Below are 22,379 nucleotides of genomic sequence, written 5' to 3' on the forward strand. Positions count from 1 at the left end.
GTGCTGACTGTCTGCCTGTCTCCTGTGCGCACCTGCCAGGGGTGGTGGCCCAGGCACGCCGATTATAGTGAGGTTCTATAAGATCACAGAATGAGTTGGGGGCTGTTTTTTTCCTGCTGGTCAAGTGCATGTTAATCATTGCAGACCCTTCTAACCACTGTTCCTCTAGGGTATTTCCTAGCCGGATTATGTACTGTGACAGTTGCTCGCAGTCCACCTGGGTCAGAAGAGAGCCCTGGGTATCTTAGCTACCCAGGGGCATCTCGGCCATGGTGGGGGTGGGGGCATCTTGCTGTCCTTCAGGTGTTTGTTGAATGGAAATCATAAACTCCGAGGGTATAAAAAATGGCAGTTTAACTCCTGAAAACTGTGTTCAAGTATTGGGGTAGAGAGAAGATAAAGCCCTTTATGGTGAGGGTTGGGGGAAACTCAAAGCCCCTGTGTGAGTTAATAAGTGACCTTGAAAATGAAACTTGGGTGTACGGACAGGTGTGACTGTCAGAGCTACCCTGACCTGGGAGGCTGCTGCAGGGACCTCCACCCAGGGCATGTGCTTCTCTGCCGGGCTTGTGGGTACCCCTCAAAGAAGGACCTTGATGGAGAGCCCTGGGGGGATGGACATGCTAGGGGAGGGTAGAGGGTTTGTTGGTGGAAGAAAGATTCAGACAGAAGCATCCAGTTCGCTGCAGCTGCTCTTGCGTGGTAAAGGGGAGCTGTGAGCGCAGGGCAGTGGTGGGGAGGAGCTGGGCCTCTCCGAAGAGCCCTCTAGTTCAGCTGCGCTGGCCTGCTCTGCCTCGGGCTTGAACTGAGGCCTGTTTCGCAGCAGCTGCGGGGCTAACACCTGGGGTTTTGCTCCTCCCGGGCATGGTGGGCAGTCTTGACTCTGTGCTGCTGGAAGGGCCTGGCTGGGCTTCCATGGGTTCCCTTCAGCAGGGTGTGTGATCTTTCCTTTCCAGGCATTTTCCCAGCCCTGTGTTTTCAAACGGAGGGTTCTTGTCAAGATTCTGTCAGTGCTTTCATCTGTGCACAGACACTCTTTGAGTCACAAGATGGCATCTTGAATTTGGGAACTTTTCTGAGAATCTTAAAGCACCACCCTTTTGTGTTTGAAACAGAACTTGCAGTCAAGGCAGATGCTCTTATTTCTCAGTGAGGCTTAGTCCTGGCGACGCTTGCCTACCTTTGTATTGTACTTCCCACCCAGGGCTCCTGCCTGGAGGTGCACTTCCCAAGCCCCAGGAAGTCCTCCTGTGACATGCCCCAAACTTTGATCTATTTGACTCATTCCTATTGTATAGTAACATTTTGTTGGCCACTAATTATGTTTTGATAGACATGGTATAACTCGTAACCTAAGCATTGTCCATGACAGAGGTGAACCAAACAAGAACCTGAATGTTCTTGCTGGGCTGCTGGGCATCTCGTGTGTGACTTGCCGCTGAGACCAGCCACCGCCTGCCAGTCAGCCATGGGAGTCACCCCCTCAGAGTCTGCTTGGTCCTTTTTTCTTCTCTTAGATTTTCTTCAGATCTGATATTTGGCACAGGCTAGTCCTACTGTCACGTAGCCATTAAAAAAATGTAAGAACTTAAATGCATTGGTGAAATAGTGAAATAAACCTGAGTTTTAAAATCTGTCTGGAAGCAGGAGGCTAAAAAGTCCTTAACATTGTAAACCAGGCAGAACTATCGATACTTATATATACACAGTTGAGTTGGCTTTTTTTTTTTCCTTAGAGGAAATGTAGAAAACATGTATAATTACGTGAATGAATAATTTTGGTGACATACTCTCATTTTCTGTTTGACATAGTTTAGAATCTTAGAGTTTATTCCTGCATTAGCTTTTTTTAAACATCTTTATTGGAGTATAATTGCTTTACATTGTTGTGTTAGTTGCTGCTGTATAACAAAGTGAATCAGCTAAAATATGTGGAACGCTTCATGAATTTGCGTGTCATTGCGCAGGGGCCATGCTAATCTTCTCTGTATTGTTCCAATTTTGGTATATGTGCTGCCGAAGTGAGCACTTGTATTAGCTTTATAAACTTTTGTACAGAGATGGTTTCCTCAAAACATCTTAAAGCTTCCAGAAGGGAAGTGTTGGTGGGAGCGAGGCCCAGGTTCCTTAGCTGTGCAGTGAGCATGTTTCGCCCTCCGCCTTGTGAGAGACAGGCTGTCTGTCTTCACAGACCTCCGTCCCAGTGGGTGGCTCCTGGGATGGGGGGAGCCCCGCATTCCTCTCTTACTGCTGCCTGTCGGGTCCAGGGAGTGACCCCTGTGCTGTGAGGGTGGGTGGGCACATGGGTCGATGGGCCTTTCTGGCACAGAGGACTTAGACCTTCTAACCTTGCACAGGGGTCCCACAGAGCTTTACACTGAGGGCGGCTTAATAACATGGAGTCAGCCCCTCATCTGTGGCCGTGTGCCTGGCCGTGGCCCTCTTTGCAAGAAGCTTGGGGAGTTCAGGGTGCCCTGGAGGTTGAGACTTGAGGTTTGTGTCTGGAAGCCTGTTTTGAGTTGTGCAGGCCTTTCTGGTACAGTTGGGCGTGGAGGCTCCACTCACCACATATGGGGGTGCAGGGAGGGGGGGCGCCAGGTGTGGGGACTGCTGGAGAGGGGATGCAGCGGGGAAGCCTCAGAGCCAGCATCACTGTCACTGCACCTGTACCTGTGCAGTGGCCCTCTGTGGACCGCCTTTGTCCAGACCCTTTGACCAGCGTTGACCTCCATCCTGCTGTGCTGTGGGCTGGAGACCCTCTCACAGCCTCTGCCCTGCTGCCACTCTAGCACATGCAGGGCCACCTGCCCCCCTATACTCCCACCACCAAGCATACCTCGCAGCCATCGAGAAGCGATTACTCTGGTCTTTTCAGTATTGGTATTCGTTTAGTCATATCTGTGATGCATAGAGTGTTGTTGTTTTTAAAACACAAGGGTACCTGCTTTTTGTAAAAATTCAGAACATCCTTGTGACCTGATTTCCACCATCATCGATTTGTTTTCCCTGTAAATATTTTAGTATTTATTACTAAATACAAAGCTTATTTTTAAAAAACATAACCATAATACCATGCCATTTTTATACATTAAAAAATTAGCAGTAATAGCTTAATATCTTAAAATATTTAGTCCGCGTTAAGTTTCCAGTCGCCATAATTCCACATCATAATTTTTTGGTTGTTGCTTACTTGAATCAGGTTTCAAATAAAATTCTCACATTGAGCTTAGCTAATTTTTCTCTTAAATTTCTGTTATCTATAGCTTCTTCTCCATCTGTTTTTTCCCTTGCAGTCTGTTGAAGAAACCAGGTCATTTGTCTTATAGAGTTTCCCAGAGTTTGCTGATTGCATCTCTGTGGAGTCATGTAACATGCTCCTCTCCCCTCTGTATGTCTTGAAAATTGGGAGTTGGATGTGGCTGCTTGATCACATTCAGGTTCAGTCCTTTCACACCAGAGGCTGGTGTGTGTGGTGTGTTCTTCATTAGGAAGCATGTAGCATCCATTCGTCTCTCCCTGTCAACAGCCATAGCCATGATATCCTAGATCCATCAGTTCATTAGAGAATGCAGAGTGATCATAGCCCAGTTCTTTCATTCTTGGGTTGGAATTCTTCTTTTTTTTAAATTAAAATTTTTTAAAAAATTATTTATTTATTGGCTGTGTTCAGTCTTCGTTACTGCACACGGGCTTTCTCTAGTTGCAGCGAGCGAGGGCTACTCTGTTGTGGTACGCGGGCTTCTCGTTGCGGAGTACAGGCTGTAGGGCGCACAGGCTCAGTAGTTGTGGCTCGCGGGCTCTAGAGCGCAGGCTCAGTAGTTGTAGTGCATGGGCTTAGTTGCTCTGTGGCAGACGGGATCTTCCCGGATCAGGGATTGAACCTGTGTCCCCTGCCTTGGCAGGCGGATTCTTTTTTTTTTTTTTAAATAAATTTATTTATTTATTTTATTTTGGCTGCGTTGGGTCTTTGTTGCTGCGCGTGGCCTTTCTCTAGCTGCGGTGAGTGGGGGCCACTGTTCGTTGTGGTGCTGGGCTTCTCACTGCGGTGGCTTCTCTTGTTGCGGAGCACGGGCTCTAGGTGCACAGGCAGTAGTTGTGGCTCGCGGGTTCTAGAGCACAGGCTCAGCAGTTGTGGCACACGGGCTTAGTTGCTCTGCGGCATGTGGAATCTTCCGGACCAGGGCTCGAACCCGTGTCCCCTGCATTGGCAGGTGGATTCTTAACCACTGCGCCACCAGGGAAAAATCCCTGGAATTCTTCTTTAAAGAGAAACTTCCCCTTAGCCACTATTTGTTTAGTGATATTGATTGTGGAGGAAAAACAGGATAAATGCTTGCTTCATTCCCCTTTATTTGCAGCTTTTGGAAAGCATGAATTGGTTCACTGTCATCCTCCAATGATGACCAGTTCATCAAAAACATTATTATCCCACCTCACAACATACACAAAAGTTAACTTGGACAGATCAGAGATCTGAATGTAGGAGCTAAAACTATTACACTCTTGGAAGAAATCATGGGAGTAAACGTTCTTGACCTTGGGTTAGGGTCTGGTTTCTTAGATACAATACCAGAAGTACAAGCAGCAGAACAAGTTTTAAAACTTTGGTGCTGTGATACCATTAAGAAAGTGAAAAAGACAACCTATGGGGTTGAATAGGAAAAAAAATTTCAAATCATATATCTGATAAGGGGCTTGTATCCAGAATATATAAAGAACTCATAACAAAAAAATTTTTTTTTAATGGGCAAAGGGTCTGAATAGACATTTTTCTAAAGAAGATAAGCAAATGGCTAATAAACACATGAAAAGATGCTCAATATCATTAGGGAAATGCAAATCAAAACCACACTGAGACACCACTCCACACCCACTAGGATGACTAATCAAAAAGATATCCGATAAGAAGTATTAGCAAGGCTGTTGAGAAATCAAAGCCCTTGTACTCTGCAGGTGGGATTGTCAAATGATGCAGCCGCTTTGGAAAAGTCTGGCAATTCCTCAGAAGGTTAAGCATAGTTACCTTATAATCAGCCATTCAGCTTCTAGGTATATATCCAAGAGAACTGAAAAACAAATGTTTACATAAAAAGTTGTACGCTAGTGTTCATAGCAGCTTTATTTGTAATAGCCAAGGAGTGGAAACAACTCAAGTATCCATCAACTGATGAATGGATAAACAGAGTGTGGTCTATCTGTATAGTGGAATATTATTCAGCCTTAAAAGGAATGAAGTTCTGATATAGGCTCCAGCATTGATGAACCTTGAAAACATTGTGCTAAGTGAAAGCCATCTGGGATTAGGATAGGGATTTTGTTGAATGTATAGATCAGTTTGGGGAGTATTGCTCTCTTAACAATATTGTCTTCTGATCCTTCAACGTGGAATGTCTTTCTGTTTGTTTATATCTTCTGTAATTTCTTTCAAAAATTTTTTGTAGTTTTCTGTGTTATAAGCTTTGCACTTTTTTTTTTAAATTTTATTTTTGGCTGTGGTGGGTCTTCGTTGCTGTGCACAGGCTTTGTCTAGTTGCAGTGAGTGGGGGCTACTCTTCGTTGCTGTGCGCAGGCTTCTCATTGCGGTTGGCTTCTTTTGTTGCGGAGCCTGGGCTGTAGGGTGCGTGGGCTTCAGTAGTTGTGGCGCGCAGGCTTAGTTGCTCTGTGGCATGTGGAATCTTCCCGGACCACGGATCGAACCTGTGTCCCCTGCATTGGCAAGCGGATTCTTAACCACTGCGCCACCAGGGAAGTCCCAGCTTTGCACTTCTTTTGTTAAATTTATTCCTAAGTATTTCATTTTATTTTTGAGGCTATTGTAAATATAATTGTTTTCTTAATTTTCAGATTGTTCATTGAGATTATATAGAAATATAGTTGATTTTTTTTGGTACACTGATCTTACGTCCTGCAACCTGATGGACTTGTTTATTAGTTTTAATAGTTTTTTAGTGACTTCCTTGGGACTTTTTACGTACAGATCATGTCATCTGTGATTAGAGATAGTTTACTTCTTCCTTTCCAGCCTGGATGCGTTTTGCTTCATTTTCTTGCCTAATTGCCCTGGCTAGAACCTCCCCATTGAATAGAAATGGCGAGAGCAGGCATCCTTGTCTTGTTCCTGACCTTAGGGGAAAAGCTTTGTCTTTCACCATTGAGTATGATGTTCGTTGTGGGTTTTTCATAGGTGCCTTTATCAGGTTGAGGAAGTTCCCTTCTTTTTTTTTTTTAATTTATTCATTTTATTTATTTTTGGCTGCGTTGGGTCTTTGTGGCTGCGCGCAGGCTTTCTCTAGTTATGGCGAGCAGGGGCTACTCTTTTTTTTTTTGCGGTACGCGGGCCTCTCACTGTTGTGGCCTCTCCCGTTGCGGAGCACAGGCTCCGGACGCACAGGCTCAGCGGCCATGGCTCACGGGCCTAGCTGCTCCGCGGCATGTGGGATCTTCCCGGACTGGGGCATGAACCCGTGTCCCCTGAATCGGCAGGCGGACTCTCAACCACTGTGCCACCAGGGAAACCCCGGGGGCTACTCTTCGTTGTGGTGCGCGGGCTTCTCATTGTGATGGCTTCTCTTGTTGCTCTAGGCACACGGGCTTCAGTAGTTGTGGCACGTGGGCTCAGTAGTTGTGGCACACGGGCTTAGTTGCTCCGCGGCATGTGGGATCTTCCTGGACCAGGGCTCGAACCTGTGTCTGCTGCATTGGCAGGCGGGTTCTTAACCACTGCGCCACCAGGGAAGCCCGGAGGAAGTTCCCTTCTGTTTCTAGTTTGTTTTATACTTTACCATGAAGGAGTGTTGAATTTTTGTTAGATGGTTTTTCTGCATCTCTTGATCAAGATGGTCATGTGGTTTTTGTCCTTTATTCTAATGATGTGATGTAATATATTGATTGGTTTTTATGTGCTGAACCACCCTTGCATTCCTGAGATTAAATCCCAGTTGGTCATGGTGCACACTCCTTTTTATGTGTTGTTGGATTCAATTTGCTTGTGTTCTGTCCAAGAGCTAATAAGCACATTTTATGGAGTGTGTTTGTTGTGCTTCATATGTGGGTTCATGGATAAGACAATAGCGGTCTGCACTTTTGGCTTTGAAGAGAGTGTTCTGACCTCAGGAGCATGTCAGGTCCCTCCGTCCCCACTGGCACCTCACAGTCTGACCTGCAGATCTGTGGTGGCCAGAGTGGTCCACAGCCCAGGGTGCTGGCCCGTTTATTTGAACCACTTTGACGGTGGAGGTAACAACCCAGCCCAAACCCTTCTTTACCCTGACCCTTTGGCCTCCTGTTGAGTGGGTCAGTAGCCTAAAGGAGGCAGCATAAGCCAACAGTGGCTTGTGGGCCTTGGTTTTCCAGTAGCTGGAGAATTTTGACCTCTGGCTTATCTCTGAGCTTACAGGGGTAGGTAACTAGATTATCTCTGTGGCTTTCTAATGCTCTCTTGGGCTCTTACCCTGGTGTCACAGATAGAAATCTGCCATTCGTGAAGTGGGAGAGGAGAAAATTACTTGTTTTCACTAACCCTTCAGTGAAATCGAGCATCTCCTTCAGTTATGAAGGTAGGCAACAAACATCTGTGTCATTAGAAATCACAGATGTTTTCATGTCCTGTCACAGTCGTCACAGATTCTTGATCTATTGTTTATGCTCATCGCTACTTCAGAATTACTCTATTAATAGACCTGCTGCCAGATCTTGTTGGTGCATTAATAAAAAAGAAACATGTTAGTATATTGCATATTTATTACTTTAATATTTTGATACTTTCATTATGTATAGTCTTGTAGATATTATTTTATGTCTTTAGAACATCATTCTGAGGACAGTTATTCTTTTCCACACTCCAGAGGATTCATTCATCTCTAGACTAGCGAAAGAGCTCCTTTCTAAGGGGGTGACTCTGTATCCCCAGGGACTTGGGAGTCCCTTTAAGAAGGTGGACATAGGCTCCTGGGGAAGAGGAAGCAGCAGGTGTTGTGGGGGACAAGCAGACGCAGGCCCAGAAAGCTTACAGAAGCAGCAGCAGCAGCACACAGTCCTGATGCCGTCACGATTTGCTCTTTAAAGCCCAGCCATGTGGTGTGTGTGTGTCTCCTGTCCACTTTGTTTTGTGCATAATGTAGCTATTTAAAAGCACAAATACCTCTGCATACTGTGTGATAGCCTGAATTATTTAATTATGTGTAATACATATCTTTCCATATAAAAATATATTTCTAGAACTTTTCAATAATAGCATTTAAAAATATAAATCACGGAAGTGACGCACAATTATTATGAAGAACAGAAACACTGAACAGGTGAAGTATCGAGTTGAAGCCTGTCCCCCGAAGGATTGTGTCATGGCCCTGCCATCTGTGCTGGCTCCGTCCTGGAGGATCAGGTGCCAGAAATGAATTGCTGGGTCAGAAAGCAAGCCTGTCCTGTATGGCTTTTGATGTTTTTTGGAAAATTGCTCCTCCAAAGTCACAGCATTTCACATTCCCACCAGTAGCACTGTGAGGTTTTCCTCTTCAAATCCTTGCCAATACTGTGCATTTTCCTTCTTTTTTATCTTTGCCGATTTGATAGGCTACCATATTAATTAACATTTCTTTGATTCATTGTAAGGTTGGTTTCACTTGGTTTTAGCTCTTGATTTGTTTTCTTCCTCTGTTGAATCACTTCAGTGTTCTCGGCTGTCAGGGTCCTGGAAGGATGCAAACGTGGCTGAGAAGTCTCTACAGGAGAGTAGCTGACCTAGGGGACCAGTTACAGACAGCAGGGCCCAAGGAAGCTGGACTCCCGCAGCGGGATAGAGAGCCCCTCGGCCCTGGGAGGGCAGGTGGGAGGGACCAGCACCTGAGGGCGGGGTGGGGGTGGGGGTGGGGGGTGGGCTCTGTGGTGGGAGAGGGCTGTGGCCTGGGGGTTGGCCAGGAGGAATAATCTCCATCTCTCTCCTGTCTCCCACTGGGGGTTCCTGCTGGCTCCAGGGCACAGAGAAGGACAGAGACCGCATCTGGGAACACATGGGGAAGGTGCAGCATGTCGGCCTTGTCTGTATTTTTTAGGCATCTGCCTTTGGAGGCTCTTGGACCCGCAGTTAGGAAGTCTCCTGTATGGGGAGCCCTGCTGGCTGCCCACCCCAGGGATGGCAGATGGGGAGCCAATGGCCACCATGGCCAGTGGGCCTGCCTCACAGCAGACCATTGCATGCTGAATTGGTGTGGCCATGGGCCCTGGGTTTCTTTTGCATTTTAATTCTGGTGTTGTGTTGTTTATAGCCATACACTGTAAAGAATACAGCTATAGACAAAGCATGGGTCTGTCGTGTTTTACTGCAGGTGGCTGTACCCTGTCAAGTTATTTCTGAGTCAGGCCTAAGTTGAGGTGCCCAGTACAGAGCCTTCAGTCAGTGCAGGAAGAGAAGGGTACTTTCCCCAAACTGGAGCACTTTGTGTAGCAGGGTGGCTGACTTTGAGAAGGAAAGACTAAAAAGAAGCAATTTCAGCCATCCTCCCTTCCCCAGCTCTTCCTCCTCTAGAACATCCCAGAACTGAGTGAGTTGCTCCTGCTGTGTTTAGAGCCGGGTCTTTGGAGGGCAGGTGCTAATGTCTGGGCAGAGCGCTGTCCCAAGGAGGCCACCCAGGGCTTCATAGCCAAGCCCCTGGGGGCGTTTGGGGTTGGAGAATTCTTGGCTGTGGGGCTGTCTGGTGCCCTGCAGGATACTTAGCTGTATCCCTGGCTTCTACCCACTAGGTGACAGCAGCCCCTTCCCGCCCCCATTGTGGCGGCGAGAGATGTCTCCAGGCATTGCCAGATGTCCCGGGGGCCCAGTTGTCCACAGCTGAGACAGTGGGGCCAACAGGCAGGTCCCTTCACCGGGGGCCTGTTACAGTTTTTAGTGTTGCCTGATTTCAGAAGTGATCCTGAAGGGCCAGAGACCTCTCAGTGATAGGTATATTGGTGTAATGTTTTACCCGGTACACTTTCTAAGTTAGTTCAGGAAAATTTGTCTACGGAGACAAGTAATTTCTAGCCCAGATTATTAAAGATGTTGAGGAAAGGGACAGCTTGATCTGTAGGTCAGGCTAGGTGAAAGGGTCTTGTTTGTCTGGAGCACAATGGTGTTGAGCTGTGGTGTTGTGTCCTGCATGTGCCCCGGGTTGCCGTGCAGGGACCTGGTAGTGGGAAGGGCAGTCTGAGCAGGACCAGAGCCTCGCTGGCAGCCGTTCAAAGCGGGTTACTGAGTCTGGTTATGCAGCGCAGGCGTGGAAGGTCGTGGGAGGCAGTTGGCTGCTAGTGCCATGGGTGTCCCCAGTGAAGCAATCAGTGGAGGTGACCCAGCACTTCATGTGCTCCTTAGAGAAGTGATTTGTCCTCAGATGGTGGGCGGCTCTCACACAGGAATCCCCAATCCTGTGTCCTCTGGTTGTGGGCAAGGCTGAAAGCAGCTGTTCTGTCCCCGATGCCAGAGGATGCCCTGCGGGGGATACCTCTGGAGTGGCGCTGGGGGATGGGGTGTGGGCAGGCTGGCTTGTGCCCACAGTGCTGCTCTTTCAGGGCTGCCTGGCCACTGATGAGCCCCTGAGGACCTGCTAGGGTGACGTGGGTGTCATGCCTCCTTGTGGCAGTGATGGGTGGGGCCAGCAGCCAGACCCCACAAGTCTGCAGTTGAACTTGGCACAGTCCAGTACTAGAGGTGGCAGACTGTTGCAGAGGGTCTCTGGCCGTGATGCCCGAGTCTTATTCCTCTCGTAGTCCCTAACCTGCCTGAACTGTTTGTTATGAGGAGAGGGTATCCCTGCCCTGCGTGCAGCTTGCGGGAGATCCAGTCCTTTCCACATTCTGCGTGTGTCCGGGGCTGTTTTAGGCACCACAGGTCCAGCAGTGAACAGACAAGGCCCCTGTCCTCAAGATGCTCCCAGCTGACAGCACGCTGGGCGAGGGCCACTCAGGTGTGTTGGCGAAAGGCAGGGAGGGGTCCAGGAGGGGCTGCCCTGGCAGTCAGGGCTGGTGTTGCTGAGCAGGCAACCTTGAAGCCAGCCCTCAAAGGGGCGGGTCCAAGAAGGGGGTGTGATGGGAGGGCCTCTGACAAGTCCCGTTCTCGGGAGCGTACAGTCTGATCTCAGGTGACGGTGGCTTCCCGAGAGATGAACACTGACTGTGCAGCGTCCACTGTGGAAAATGCTCTGTGTCTCAGCATGAACTTTACCCTTTTCCCTCTTCTCATCAGCCAGGGCCAACTCGTTTGTAGGAACAGCCCAGTATGTTTCTCCAGAGCTGCTCACAGAGAAATCGGCCTGTAAAAGGTAACCTGTTTTCATCTGATCCATAATTCTCTTTTCTCTATAAGTAGTTGGTATTTTTTTCAGGTGAAATTAATAGTTAAGAGAGTGCCTTTCATGGCCTTTACATAGCCAAGCCTACTTTGGAAGAAGTTAGCCATTTGTCTTTTAACCAGCATCTTTCCTTTGATAACCTGTGTGCTACTTTGTTACTACTTATACTTCCTGGGGTGGTTGTTGCTTTTATGCTTCGAGATTTGATCTTGTTCCTTCAGGAACAACTAAACAACTAACTATTCAGTGGGGAGTACTGTGGCCGACAGGTCTGTATTAGTGACACGAGGCTTCCTGCTGTGTCCCAGAGCCCCGGGACCATTGGTGCCACGGTGCCACCTCCAGCTCAGGCACCCTGGCTGTGGCAGCAGCAGCAGGTCAACTGTTCAGTGTAACGTGCTCTGCAGAGTGCAGGACAGGCCCAGAAGGCAGCGTCTGTGGGAGGGGACAGGACTGGGCCAGTTTCCCAGCAGGAGCCCAGCTATCACTACAGGGGGGAGGCCCAGTGGTGGCGACAGGATTGAGAGCCTTGGTGGAGTCCTCAGTTGTGAAAATGAGAAGTGCAGGGGGTGGGATATTGTGTTCACAAGAGTGGAGGTCCAGAGAGTGGAGAGGGTCAGTGGCAGGGCAGTTGGGCAGTGGAGGTAAAGCAGGTGGGGGTGACGATGGCCAGGAGCTGGGAGAAGTCTGGGGTGCTGTCTTGGGTGGACATGAGGCAGGTAGAAGATGGAGAGGCAGCAGTAGAACCTAGGCTTTCAGAGTTTGGAGATGACAAGTTCTGTGGTTGAAGCTTTTCTTTGAATTCTTCCTGCCCTGAGCCAGACACTCAACCCACTGGGACCATCGCTGGAGCTGACAGAGGCCCACACGGTCAGTGTCGTGCAGTGGCAGGTTGCCAGGGGCCGCCTTCCTAAAGTGACAAGCGACTGCCAGGGCAGCAGAGGAGTGATGGTTCTTGGCACAGCAGTTCTGTGTTTCTGAGCCTGATGGCTTTTTAAAACCTCTTTAGGGGGTGGAGCCACAGGGCACAAACATGATGGTTGGAAGTATATTCAGAAAAATTAAGCTTGGGCATCTTAGCAGTTGCTGGGCTCTTTGGGCTTTTTTTGTTTTTGTTTTGCTTTTTGTTTTCTACTCTTATTGAACCAACAGACTTTGAGCTCTCACTGTGGGCCAGATGCTGTTGTAGGTCAGGGCTTCCCAGCTGGGACAGTTCTGCCCGCCAGGGGACATCTGGCCATGTCTAGACACAGTTTTGGTGTCACAACTTGGCGGGGGTGGGAAGGGAATGGGTGGAGCCAAGGGCGCTGCCCAACATCCTACAGTGTAGAAATGGCCCCCCAGCAAGGATGACGGGTCCCAGATGCCCACAGGGCCCAGGCTGAGAGACCCTCCTCCAGGTGGTGGGTGCACTGGGCCAGATTCTCCAAGTGTGTGTCACTGCTGCCTAAGAACTAGCTTTCCCTCGAGTTGGGGTTTACTTTCAAGAAGAGGAATTCCTTTCGTACTAATGGAGGAAGGTCTCCAGGCTCTACTCAGTGAGAGAAGGAAGATACAGAGTGGCCACCCAGAGTCACTTGTCTGTGCATTTAAACCTCAAGAAGGATATACAAGCCATGGATAACTGGTTATCTGTGGTGGGGGTAAGGGTTAGGGCTGTGAGTGAGACCTCACTGGGTGCCTTTTTATGCTTTTAATTTTTAAAGTCATGTGATACTTATTTAAAAAATAGTTAAGAATTCTTTTCCTGATTCTAAAAATGATACTTACTCATTATAAAGAATTCTTAGAAAATATGGAGAATAAAAAGAAAAGTTTCCTGGTGGTCTAGCGGTTAGGATTCGGCGCTTTCACTGCTGAGGCCTGGGTTCAGTTCCTGGTGGGGAGCCGAGATCCCACAGTCCGGGTAGCCAAAATAAAACAAACAAACAATAAAAGCCAAAAAAACACTCATAGTCTCCAACCCACTTGTAGTCACAGATAAGTTTTGGTATGTCTTTCTTTCCAGCTACTTTTTTCTGTGTGTTTTAAATGTGTTTACATAATTTTTATACAACTGGAATCATACTGAATAACCAGTTTTGAATCCTGCTCCCTGTGATTATATGGTGAACATTTCCCCATATCACTAACATTATTGGCAGAAATCTTTTAACAGCTGTGTGATTTTCCAACATATGAATTCATTGTAGTTCACTGAGCTTTTCCTTTACTGTTAAAGACGTTGAAGTAGTTTTCATATATTGGGCACAGCGTGGTGTGCCTCTACGTGCGGCATGTCCTGCGCTGGGGAAGAAGGGCCCTCCTGCCTGTTCAGCTGGAGAGTCTCCCAGGGATCCCCCACGTTCCTCTTTGAATTTCAAGAAGTAGAGTGACTTGGTTTAACTGAGCATTTAAAAAATCATCGGTGCATACTGCTTTCCAGAAATGTTACACTGGCTTCCCCCTTTAGTTTTCATTGTATTAAAAAACATTTTAAATGGCAAGATACCTGTGGAAAGTTAGCCCAGAAGCCGTTCTGCTGGCAGTCCCACTCCCTGGAGATGACCTGTGAAAGCAGCAGAGGCAGCCCCACCCCACAGCTCTGCCCCTCCTCTCTGGCCACTGCCACATGGAAAGGCCGATACTTTTCCGTTGGCGTTTTTCTCTTGTAGCTCCCCATTTTAACTACACTAAACAGCAGAGAAAACCAAGTGTAAGAACTAGTTACTGAGTAGAATGTACGTTCATTTTTAACATGCCCTTCACTCCATCTGTGTGTTGTGACTCAGATTTCTGATCTGTGGCATTTTTCACCCACATCAAGTGCTTCATCTACCCCGGGCCAACGGTGCTGTGATATGGGTCTGAGGATAGAGCCTTCACCCAAGGCCCCCAGCACTGTAATTGGCCTGTTGTCTCCACCCACGACCTACGATTTCATCTTCCAGAATGCCAAGCTGTGGCCTCTTGCAGAAACTGACTGTATCCAGCAATGCATGAACCCTCCGTACATTTAGGGCTTGTGGGGAGGTAGTTGGCCATGCAGGGCAAGTTGTGTCTTGATGCTTTCATAGGGCTGAGCTGGGAATAGAATGCAAGATTTACAGAGGAAATAAAATATGCAAAGTAGTTCTCAGCCATGAACTCTGAGATGCACTGAGGGGAGAGAAAAAACAGGAGCAGGAGGGAAGGAGGGTGGTGAGCAGAGCAGCCCCTCCAGGGTCCCTGCCAGCTGGTTCTGGAAAAGACTTAGGGACTTCAGAACCGTAGTGTGTTTCCTTTAAAATGTATAAAATTAAGGGCTTCCCTGGTGGCGCAGTGGTTAAGAATCCGCCTGCCAATCAATGCAGGGGACACGGGTTTGAGCTCTGATCTGGGAAGATCCCTCATGCTGCGGAGCAACTAAGCCCACGCGCCACAACTACTGAGCCAGTGCTCTAGAGCTGCGAGCCACAACTACTGAACCCGTGTGCCACAACTACTGAGCCCACGTGCCACAACTACTGAAGCCCGCGCTCCTAGAGCCTGTGCTCCGCAACAAGAGAAGCCACTGCAACGAGAAGCCCACGCACCACAATGAAGAGTAGCCCCCACTCACCGCAACTAGAGAAAGCCCATGCACAGCAACGAAGACCCAATGCAGCCAAAAATAAATAAAAATAAAAATTTTAAAAATGTATAATTAAAATGTTCATAAAGGAGGGGCAGGGCTTTGCACAGTGAGTCCAAGAAGGGAAAGAGAAAGCTTGCTTTGTGCGCATCCTGTGGACTGTGATTTGGCTCCTTGGCATACATGAGCTCGCGTCTGTGGCCTGGGGGTAAACAGTGAGCTGTGAGAGAATCTGAGACTCAGCTGTACCAACCTGCCAGTGCCCCTGCCCCTGGCACTGGAAGAAGGGGCTTTTTGGCCAGTATTTGCTGTAGTCAGGAGTGACCGCTGCTCCCTGGCCAGGACCAGACCGGGCCTGTGAGGTCATTGGTTGCCCCTAAGCGAGGCGCCCAGCCTGGCCCAGTAGTGCCTGCTGTGTGTGTGGGGGATCCTCTGGTCCTGGATCCGCAGAGAGGCCCCCTCAAGGAGATCCCAGAGCAGGTTTTCACCCTCACACTGACCTGGTTTTAAAGGTGAGAAATAGATTAGAGGCTGAAATGGGTGGTGTGAACAGACAGGATGGAAATGAACCATGCTCGCCACTGAAATGTTACAAATGTCATTCTTCTTTGTCTTTCCCCTCCCTTAAAGTTCAGACCTTTGGGCTCTTGGATGCATAATATACCAGCTTGTGGCAGGACTGCCACCGTTCCGAGCTGGGTAAGAGACCCACACCCCACACCCCACTCCTAGCCCTTCTCAGCAGCCTGACAGAGAAGTGGGAGGGGGCAGTCCCAGGGTTAGGGCAGAGTGGGGGGAAGTTTTATGACGGCTCTTTAGTGAACATGGTGGCTCTCTGGGTAGAGAGGGAGATGGCTGTCCCAGGAAAGTACAGCTCTGTACTGGGGAGGTTTGTGTGACCCTGCCCAGAATGATGGCTTTTCTTATTTTACAGAAATGAATATCTTATATTTCAGAAGATCATTAAGTTGGAATATGACTTTCCTGAAAAATTCTTTCCTAAGGCAAGAGATCTTGTGGAAAAACTTCTGGTAAATATTTCAAATTTTCTTCTGGTAGGATGATCCAGTAGCCACACCCTGAGTCCCTCTGAACTTGTGGTCAGAGGGCCTTTCCTTGGAGGCACCTATGTTTAATAAAAGGGCATTTTAGGGTTGATAGTGATTGTAGGTAGATGCATATCTTCAGTCTCATCCTGTCAGGCCTTTTCAGTTTCCAAGTGCCTGATTCTTGAGCTTAATAAGATAGGAAATTACTGTATCACTTTGCATTTGCTCATCAACACACACACCATTTTAAGTTACCAGACGCTGCAGCAGCTCGGTGTGCTGCAGTGGCAGGTGGTTGTAAATTCTACTTAGCGACATCTGTATCAACTTTAGAGTCAGCTACATGAAGGTGCTAAAGATCAACCCAAGCTATATAGCAAAGGTAAACAGATTTACCCAGGAAGGGAGTGTCTGTTTATGTTCTAGAAACTATAGTGTCCCTTCCCCTGGTGTGTTTTGGCTCCAGACCTTCCATTCACTTGATTTGGGGGAGCAGGGTCAGTCAGCCTCTTCCCACCTGTCCCTTGTGTGTCTGTCCCCTCAGTGGGGGAGTGCGTTGGATCCTCTGTGGGTCTGGGGGGGGCAGCCGAATTCTGGAGGAGCTGGCTGTGGGGCCCTTTGAGACCACGTGCAGGCGGGGGACCCAAGGCACTTTACTCCCCGTCTGTGATAGCTTCCTGTTCATGTAAACTCTTCATTCTCTTATTAAAGCCAGTGAGTTCCTCTTTTTCTTGTTTTAGGATTTTAAGAGAATACTTGCTGCTATTCATTTAACTTTTGATGTAGTGATTCATTTTCACTTGTGGGGGGAGGAGCAGAGACTCCAGAGAAGTGAAAGCTGCGCGTGGCCACCCCCCTACCCCCCATGGTGACTCAGTTGTCCCCAGCACACTGTGCCCTTCCTATTTCCAGGAGATCCCAAGAATTGAAAAGAACTACTACTCAGAAGTAATTTTTTTTGTCAGAATTACTTTTTAACCCCAATGCTGACTTGACTTCTATTTAAGGTTTTAGATGCCACAAAGCGATTAGGCTGTGAAGAAATGGAAGGGTACGGCCCTCTGAAAGCTCATCCGTTCTTTGAGTCCATCACGTGGGAGAACCTGCATCACCAGACGCCTCCGAAGCTCACAGCTTACTTACCGGCCATGTCAGAAGATGATGAGGACTGCTACGGCAATGTAAGCCAGTGCGCCAGGGCCGAGATGGGTCCTGCCGGCCCCGCCTGGGAAGTGGCTCCTCTGGGCGGGGCCAGGGACCCCAGGTGGTGGGATGAGTGGCTAAAGGGGGAGCCAGTGTAGATCCGTGGAGGGGGAGGGGCAGTGAACACTCTGTGGCCCGAGTCTGAGTCCCACTGAGACTGGGGCCGAAGAGGCTTACGTCTGCCCCGAGTGCAGATCACCAGGTGCGTGCATCCCTTTCTCATTTCCTCTAGTTAATTTTTGCCCAAAGGGGTCGAACCAGAGCCTGGGCGCTGATTCTCCTGGTGGGCTTCTGTTTTCCGGTTTTGGCTGATGTCCTTATAATTTTGTATCTGAAGACATTCTGGAATGCCTCTGGTATTTCCCAGAGAATCCCAGGGTGCTGCTGCTGCTTTGAACTTTGGGGGGATGTAGTATTGAGGATGGACACTGGTCACTATCGGCTCTTAGTGCCTGGTACAAGCGGGACAGTGGCACAGGCTCGAGGGATGAGGCACCCTGGGGTCCGAGGGAAGCTCAGACATAGGGTCTTCAGTATACTTTGTCCTTTAAACTTTCCTTATGGACGGTGTGAAACATGCAGAAATGGGCTGAGGAGGATGGTGAGCTGCAGTGTGTCTGTCACCACCTTCAGGTCACCCTCCGCCAGGACCCCCATATTTACATGTAATGTCAGGTGTTTTGTTTATCAGTCATAGTCCATATTTCTGGTTTGATTTCTGTCATTGTGGCTTATTGCAACCAGTTATCTTATATAGAGTTCCGCCTCAGTTGACTGAGGAATTCTAGAGTTCACGTAAAAGTCATCCAAGGCTAAGTTAAAATTACAACTGGCATCACCTCTTGGAGATCAAGAGCCCCCTATGTCTCCTACCTACTGTTTTAAGCAACACATCCCTCCCTTTTTTGCCCTAAAATATCCTTTATGCCCAGACTTGAATTGAGCCAGATGTGGAGTGCCATCTGTGCTCCCCACTGACTTGCTTCCCTACCTCAGTGGTCACGGCTGTCCACAGCCTCTGCGTGTGCAGACTGCAAAGGGCTCCCTCCCTTGGCCCTAGTTGCCGACCAGGCCCTTGGGCCCTGATATTGTTCTGGGGTCATGGCCGGCAGGCACAGGCGGGGTCCCCAGGGCCTTTGGCAGGGGTGTGCCAGGGGAGCAGCATGCTCTGCTGGCCAGGCTCTGAGGGAGCCACTGGGGCCCCGGTTGTCTCAGGTCTCGGTGCCCAGGGAGCCTGGCTTCATGGGTGTGTGCGTACTCTTGAGTGTCTGTTGCAGGCCCTCTGTCTGCTGTTCCATCATGTTTGCCATGTTGAGAGCTCTGGCTTCTTGGTACTCAAGTGTCGCCATCTTAATCCTGATCCTCCAGGGCAGCACGGGGCTCAAAGAGGCCAGCAGGCCACAGGTCCCGGGCCTCCCCTTCCTGTAGGTTAATACTGAGGATAAGCTCCTCTCTGGGGCGAACAGCTTCTGACATTGCCATCAGAAGGGGGACGCAGGGCAGGCTGGATCCAGCCTGAGGCTGGTGGTCAGCTGTGTAGTAGAGGAGAAAGCTGGGCTGCGTGTCGGTGACTCGTCTCCCATGGCCTTTGGGGTGAGGCCTGCTGGGTGTATGATAGGTCAGAGTGTGTCTGGATCTTTGGACTGGAGGGAAGTCCAGGCACTGTTCTCACTTTTCCCTCTTCTCTGTGCAGTACGACAATCTCCTGAGCCAGTTCGGCTGCATGCAGGTGTCGTCGTCCTCCTCCTCCCACTCCCTGTCCGCCGCGGACGCGGGGCTGCCCCAGAGGGTGGGAAGCAACATCGAGCAGTATATCCACGACCTGGACACTAATTCTTTTGAACTGGACTTACAGTTTTCTGAAGATGAGAAGAGGTTGTTATTGGAGAAGCAGGCCAGCGGAAACCCTTGGTAAGAACGTACAGCTGTAAGCAGCGCCCCATTTAGAAACGCAGGGTGGAACGCGCGGGGATGAACGCCAGCCGTGGTAACTGACAGAGCTTGGGCGTCCTGCCTTCGTCACCACTGCTGTAAAGGCTCTGCTCCCTTCCGCCTCACACAGCTGCCTTTCTGTAGATAAGGACCCTCAAAGTGTCCAACTGGAAGTGGGTGTTTGGAGGGCTGGCTGGGGGGTGAGTGGGTTTGGGACCCTCCGGGCTCTGGCCTTTGGGACTTGGTGGGCCAGGCATGCCAGCAACCGTTTTGGGACCTGGATTCACCATGATTTAAATAACCGCTGCCCAACAGCCTTTCCTGCCCTGGAGCGTTCAGATGCTCTAGAAATGGACCCATGTGATTGGCGTTTGTGTTCTTATCGAGGCAAACATCTTCCATGTTTATTGGCCATTTGTATTTATTTTTTGAGGTTCATTTGTATCCTTTGACTCTTTTTTTCTTGTATGTTTTGCATCTTTCTAGAATTGACTTTTCAGAGCCATAGATATGAAGACTATTTCTCCGTTTATTTTGCAAACATTTTTTTTTTTCAGTTTATCTCTTCATTCTATGTGTGCATTTTTTGGTGGGGAGAGTTGCAGATTCTTACAAAGTTGAACCTGTTTGTGTGTTTATTTTCTGCTTTCCATCTTGGTCCTGTTGAGAAGAGCTTCTCCACCTAGACATTTTCTTCAAGCATTTTTATGGTTTCACCTTTTGCACAGGCAGAGAGGAGCCTGGGTGGGGGTGGGGAAGGAGGCTTAGAGGAAGAGAGACCACCTGGACATGGGCGCTGTTGTGTGGAGGAATGGGAGTGGGGGACGCAGAGGAAAAGTGGCAGGTGGATGGGGCTAGGATTTTGTACAATTAGAAGTGATAGTCTCTAGGGACTTACCTGATGGTCCCGTGGTTAAGACTTCGCCTTTCAATGCAGGGCGTGTGGGTTCGATCCCTGGTCGGGGAGCTAAGATCCCACATGCCTCGTGGCCAAAAAACGAAAACATAAAATAGAAGCAATACTGTAACACATTCAATAAAGACTTTAAAAATGGTCCACATCAAAAAAAAAAAAAAAAAGATCATCTCTTGAAAAGTGAGTGTATCTCTTGGCCAGCTGAAACAATCTCCTGTTCTTGGGGGCTTACGTTTCCTGCAGTGGTGTTCCGAGGAGCCCTAATGTGTACTGAGCAGGAGGGAAGGGCTCCTTCTGGGCGCCCTGCTCTGAGCAGGTCCATGCACCAGGTTGTGATCCCTGAGAAGGGCCTGCTGTGTCCTCCCCACAGGCTTGGCCGGGTGCAGAGCACGGCCGAGAAGCACTGTTGCCGGCATGGGGGTGGCTACTCAGAAGGCCCATGTGCCTCGCCCGGGGTGTTTTCAGAGGGCCTGGGCAGCCCGGGCCCTTCAGCCTAAGTTCCGGGCAGGGCAGAGCAACTGGTGGCCGGTCAGGCCCTGCAACCTCTCACCCACTCTTTCTTTTTTTTCTGCGCTCTCTTCCCTTTCCTCCCAATTCAATCCCATTTGGAAGCTGGCTGTGGAAAGCTTAAGGCATTTCTCATTTGGTCAGTGGAGATCCCTCAGGCACATTCTTTAGAACGGTGATTCTCAATGTCTGGCCCATGGACCATAATAATCATTCTGTAATAATACTAAGATGGTGTCTGCTTTTCTACTTTTATTTTCTATAAATGTACAGTGGAGTTTTTCAGAAGCTACACACTGTAGGATGACATTACTTTGACAGCTAATGGAATTTGTGTTTTCTGTCTTTTGAATCTTCTAAAGAAGTAGGTTTATGGTATAAATATGTGCACTTTTAGACATTAATAAGTTCTCAGTATTTCTGCTGGGCTCTTACTAGCTATTTTCAGCTATACCTCCTATAATTATTGTAACTTCCTATCATCGAGTAATTTACTGCTTTGCAATCCTGAAATTTTTCCTGTGTCCACATGGAAACACAGTGAAGAAGTAAGTATACTTTGAGTTGTTTGGCAATATTATTTTAAAATTTCTCAAAAACTCTAAAACAAAAGAACATTTATATGTTTTTCATATTTGAGTATAGATCATTGACTTAAAAAGGGAGAAGACTTGCTTTCCCACCCACAGTAGCATCACCTCAGTCTAAAGATGCAAAAAGAAGACACTGGGTTCTCTGACTCATGGAAGGAAGGAATCCACTCCAGAGAAACTAGGCAAAACTGTAAATATGAAACAGAAATAGGACAAAAGGCTGTCTTTCCCTGGCTTTATAGATGTGAATACCTTGTTGTGTTGTGTCTATGAACAGAATGTCTTTGCATATTATTTTGGTGCCAGTTAAGTTGCAGCATCATTTAGAGACCAGTCATTCAGAATTTTAAAATACAGGAATTGAATATTGTAAGTGTACCCGTGATGAGCTCTTTCAGAGCCAAACATCAGAAAGCCTCTGCAGCGCCTTACCCGAGGAGTTCAGTGGGGCGGCGGGAGGAGTCACACAAGCGCTGGGAGGCTGAAGAGCCTCGGGCCATTGACCCTGCTGAGTGAATGCTATTGATGCAGATGAGAGCCACTGAGAGGAATCCTGGCCACAACGGTGGTCCACGATACGATACAGCGACTCTCTGGATTAAAGATGTGGCTGCGGAGGACACAGGGAGTGAGTTGGTATCTCTACCTCCAAATTGTTTTTTTGCCTTCCAAGTGGATGAATCTACACATGGGACTAGACTCACTGCTTTACTTGTATTTGTCCGGTGTTCACCCCAACTTACCATCAAAGAAAGATGGTTCTTTTACCTAAGTGCTTGGCAGAAAGCACACGTTGTGCTGAGACAGTCCGTGTTGAGCACCTCTTTTGAATCTCACAATTTGTTCTGGAACAAACATGTTGACATGTACAGTGATGGTGCGGGAGCAACGGTGGGTAAAACTGTCAGTGCCAGGTCATGAATCCCGGCCATGGCACCAGGAGGTGCGAAAAGATCCGGCGCTTCACAGCCACACGATCACAGGGGCAGAGGAAAAGACAACAAGCCAGCCTCCCTTAGGAGTGGTCATTGAAGATGATTGATTTAATTAATGTGCTGTAGAACGAAAAGGGAAGTACGCATAAAGCACTTCTGCTGCACCTACAGGGTGACGGCTACCTCAAGAAAAGCGCTGTGTGGTGGTTTGTGCTGGGAGCTGAAGGAGCTGCTCTTTTCGTGGAAGACCATTTTCGCTGGAAGGTTTGACTGACAAACTGGTTGTTCAGACTTGGCTATTTGACCAGCATTTTTCTGGAAAATGACTGGAATG

General features: G+C 48.5%; 1 protein-coding gene and 1 non-coding gene across 6 annotated transcripts in view; one reads left to right on the forward strand and one right to left on the reverse strand.

Annotated features, from left to right (window-relative positions):
• Positions 1 to 22,379, forward strand: part of PDPK1 (3-phosphoinositide dependent protein kinase 1) — a 71,345-nt gene that overhangs the window by 37,591 nt on the left and 11,375 nt on the right. For all 5 annotated transcript variants that reach the window (XR_009535202.1, XM_060122813.1, XM_060122816.1 and 2 more), the window contains 5 exons: positions 11,213 to 11,288; positions 15,541 to 15,609; positions 15,845 to 15,941; positions 16,967 to 17,140; positions 18,856 to 19,073. Coding sequence is in view for 4 of the 5 variants with exons in the window: in XM_060122813.1 (XP_059978796.1) it covers positions 11,213 to 11,288; positions 15,541 to 15,609; positions 15,845 to 15,941; positions 16,967 to 17,140; positions 18,856 to 19,073 (634 nt within the window). In the remaining variant the exon portion in view is untranslated. The remainder of the gene's footprint in view (positions 1 to 11,212; positions 11,289 to 15,540; positions 15,610 to 15,844; positions 15,942 to 16,966; positions 17,141 to 18,855; positions 19,074 to 22,379) is intronic.
• LOC132506581 (U6 spliceosomal RNA) lies at positions 1,926 to 2,029 on the reverse strand. The gene has a single exon (XR_009535901.1). It is a non-coding gene; the product is annotated as a U6 spliceosomal RNA (small nuclear RNA).

Source organism: Lagenorhynchus albirostris, chromosome 15 (genome assembly GCF_949774975.1).
Source record: "Lagenorhynchus albirostris chromosome 15, mLagAlb1.1, whole genome shotgun sequence".
Classification (NCBI taxonomy): Eukaryota; Metazoa; Chordata; class Mammalia; order Artiodactyla; family Delphinidae; genus Lagenorhynchus; species Lagenorhynchus albirostris.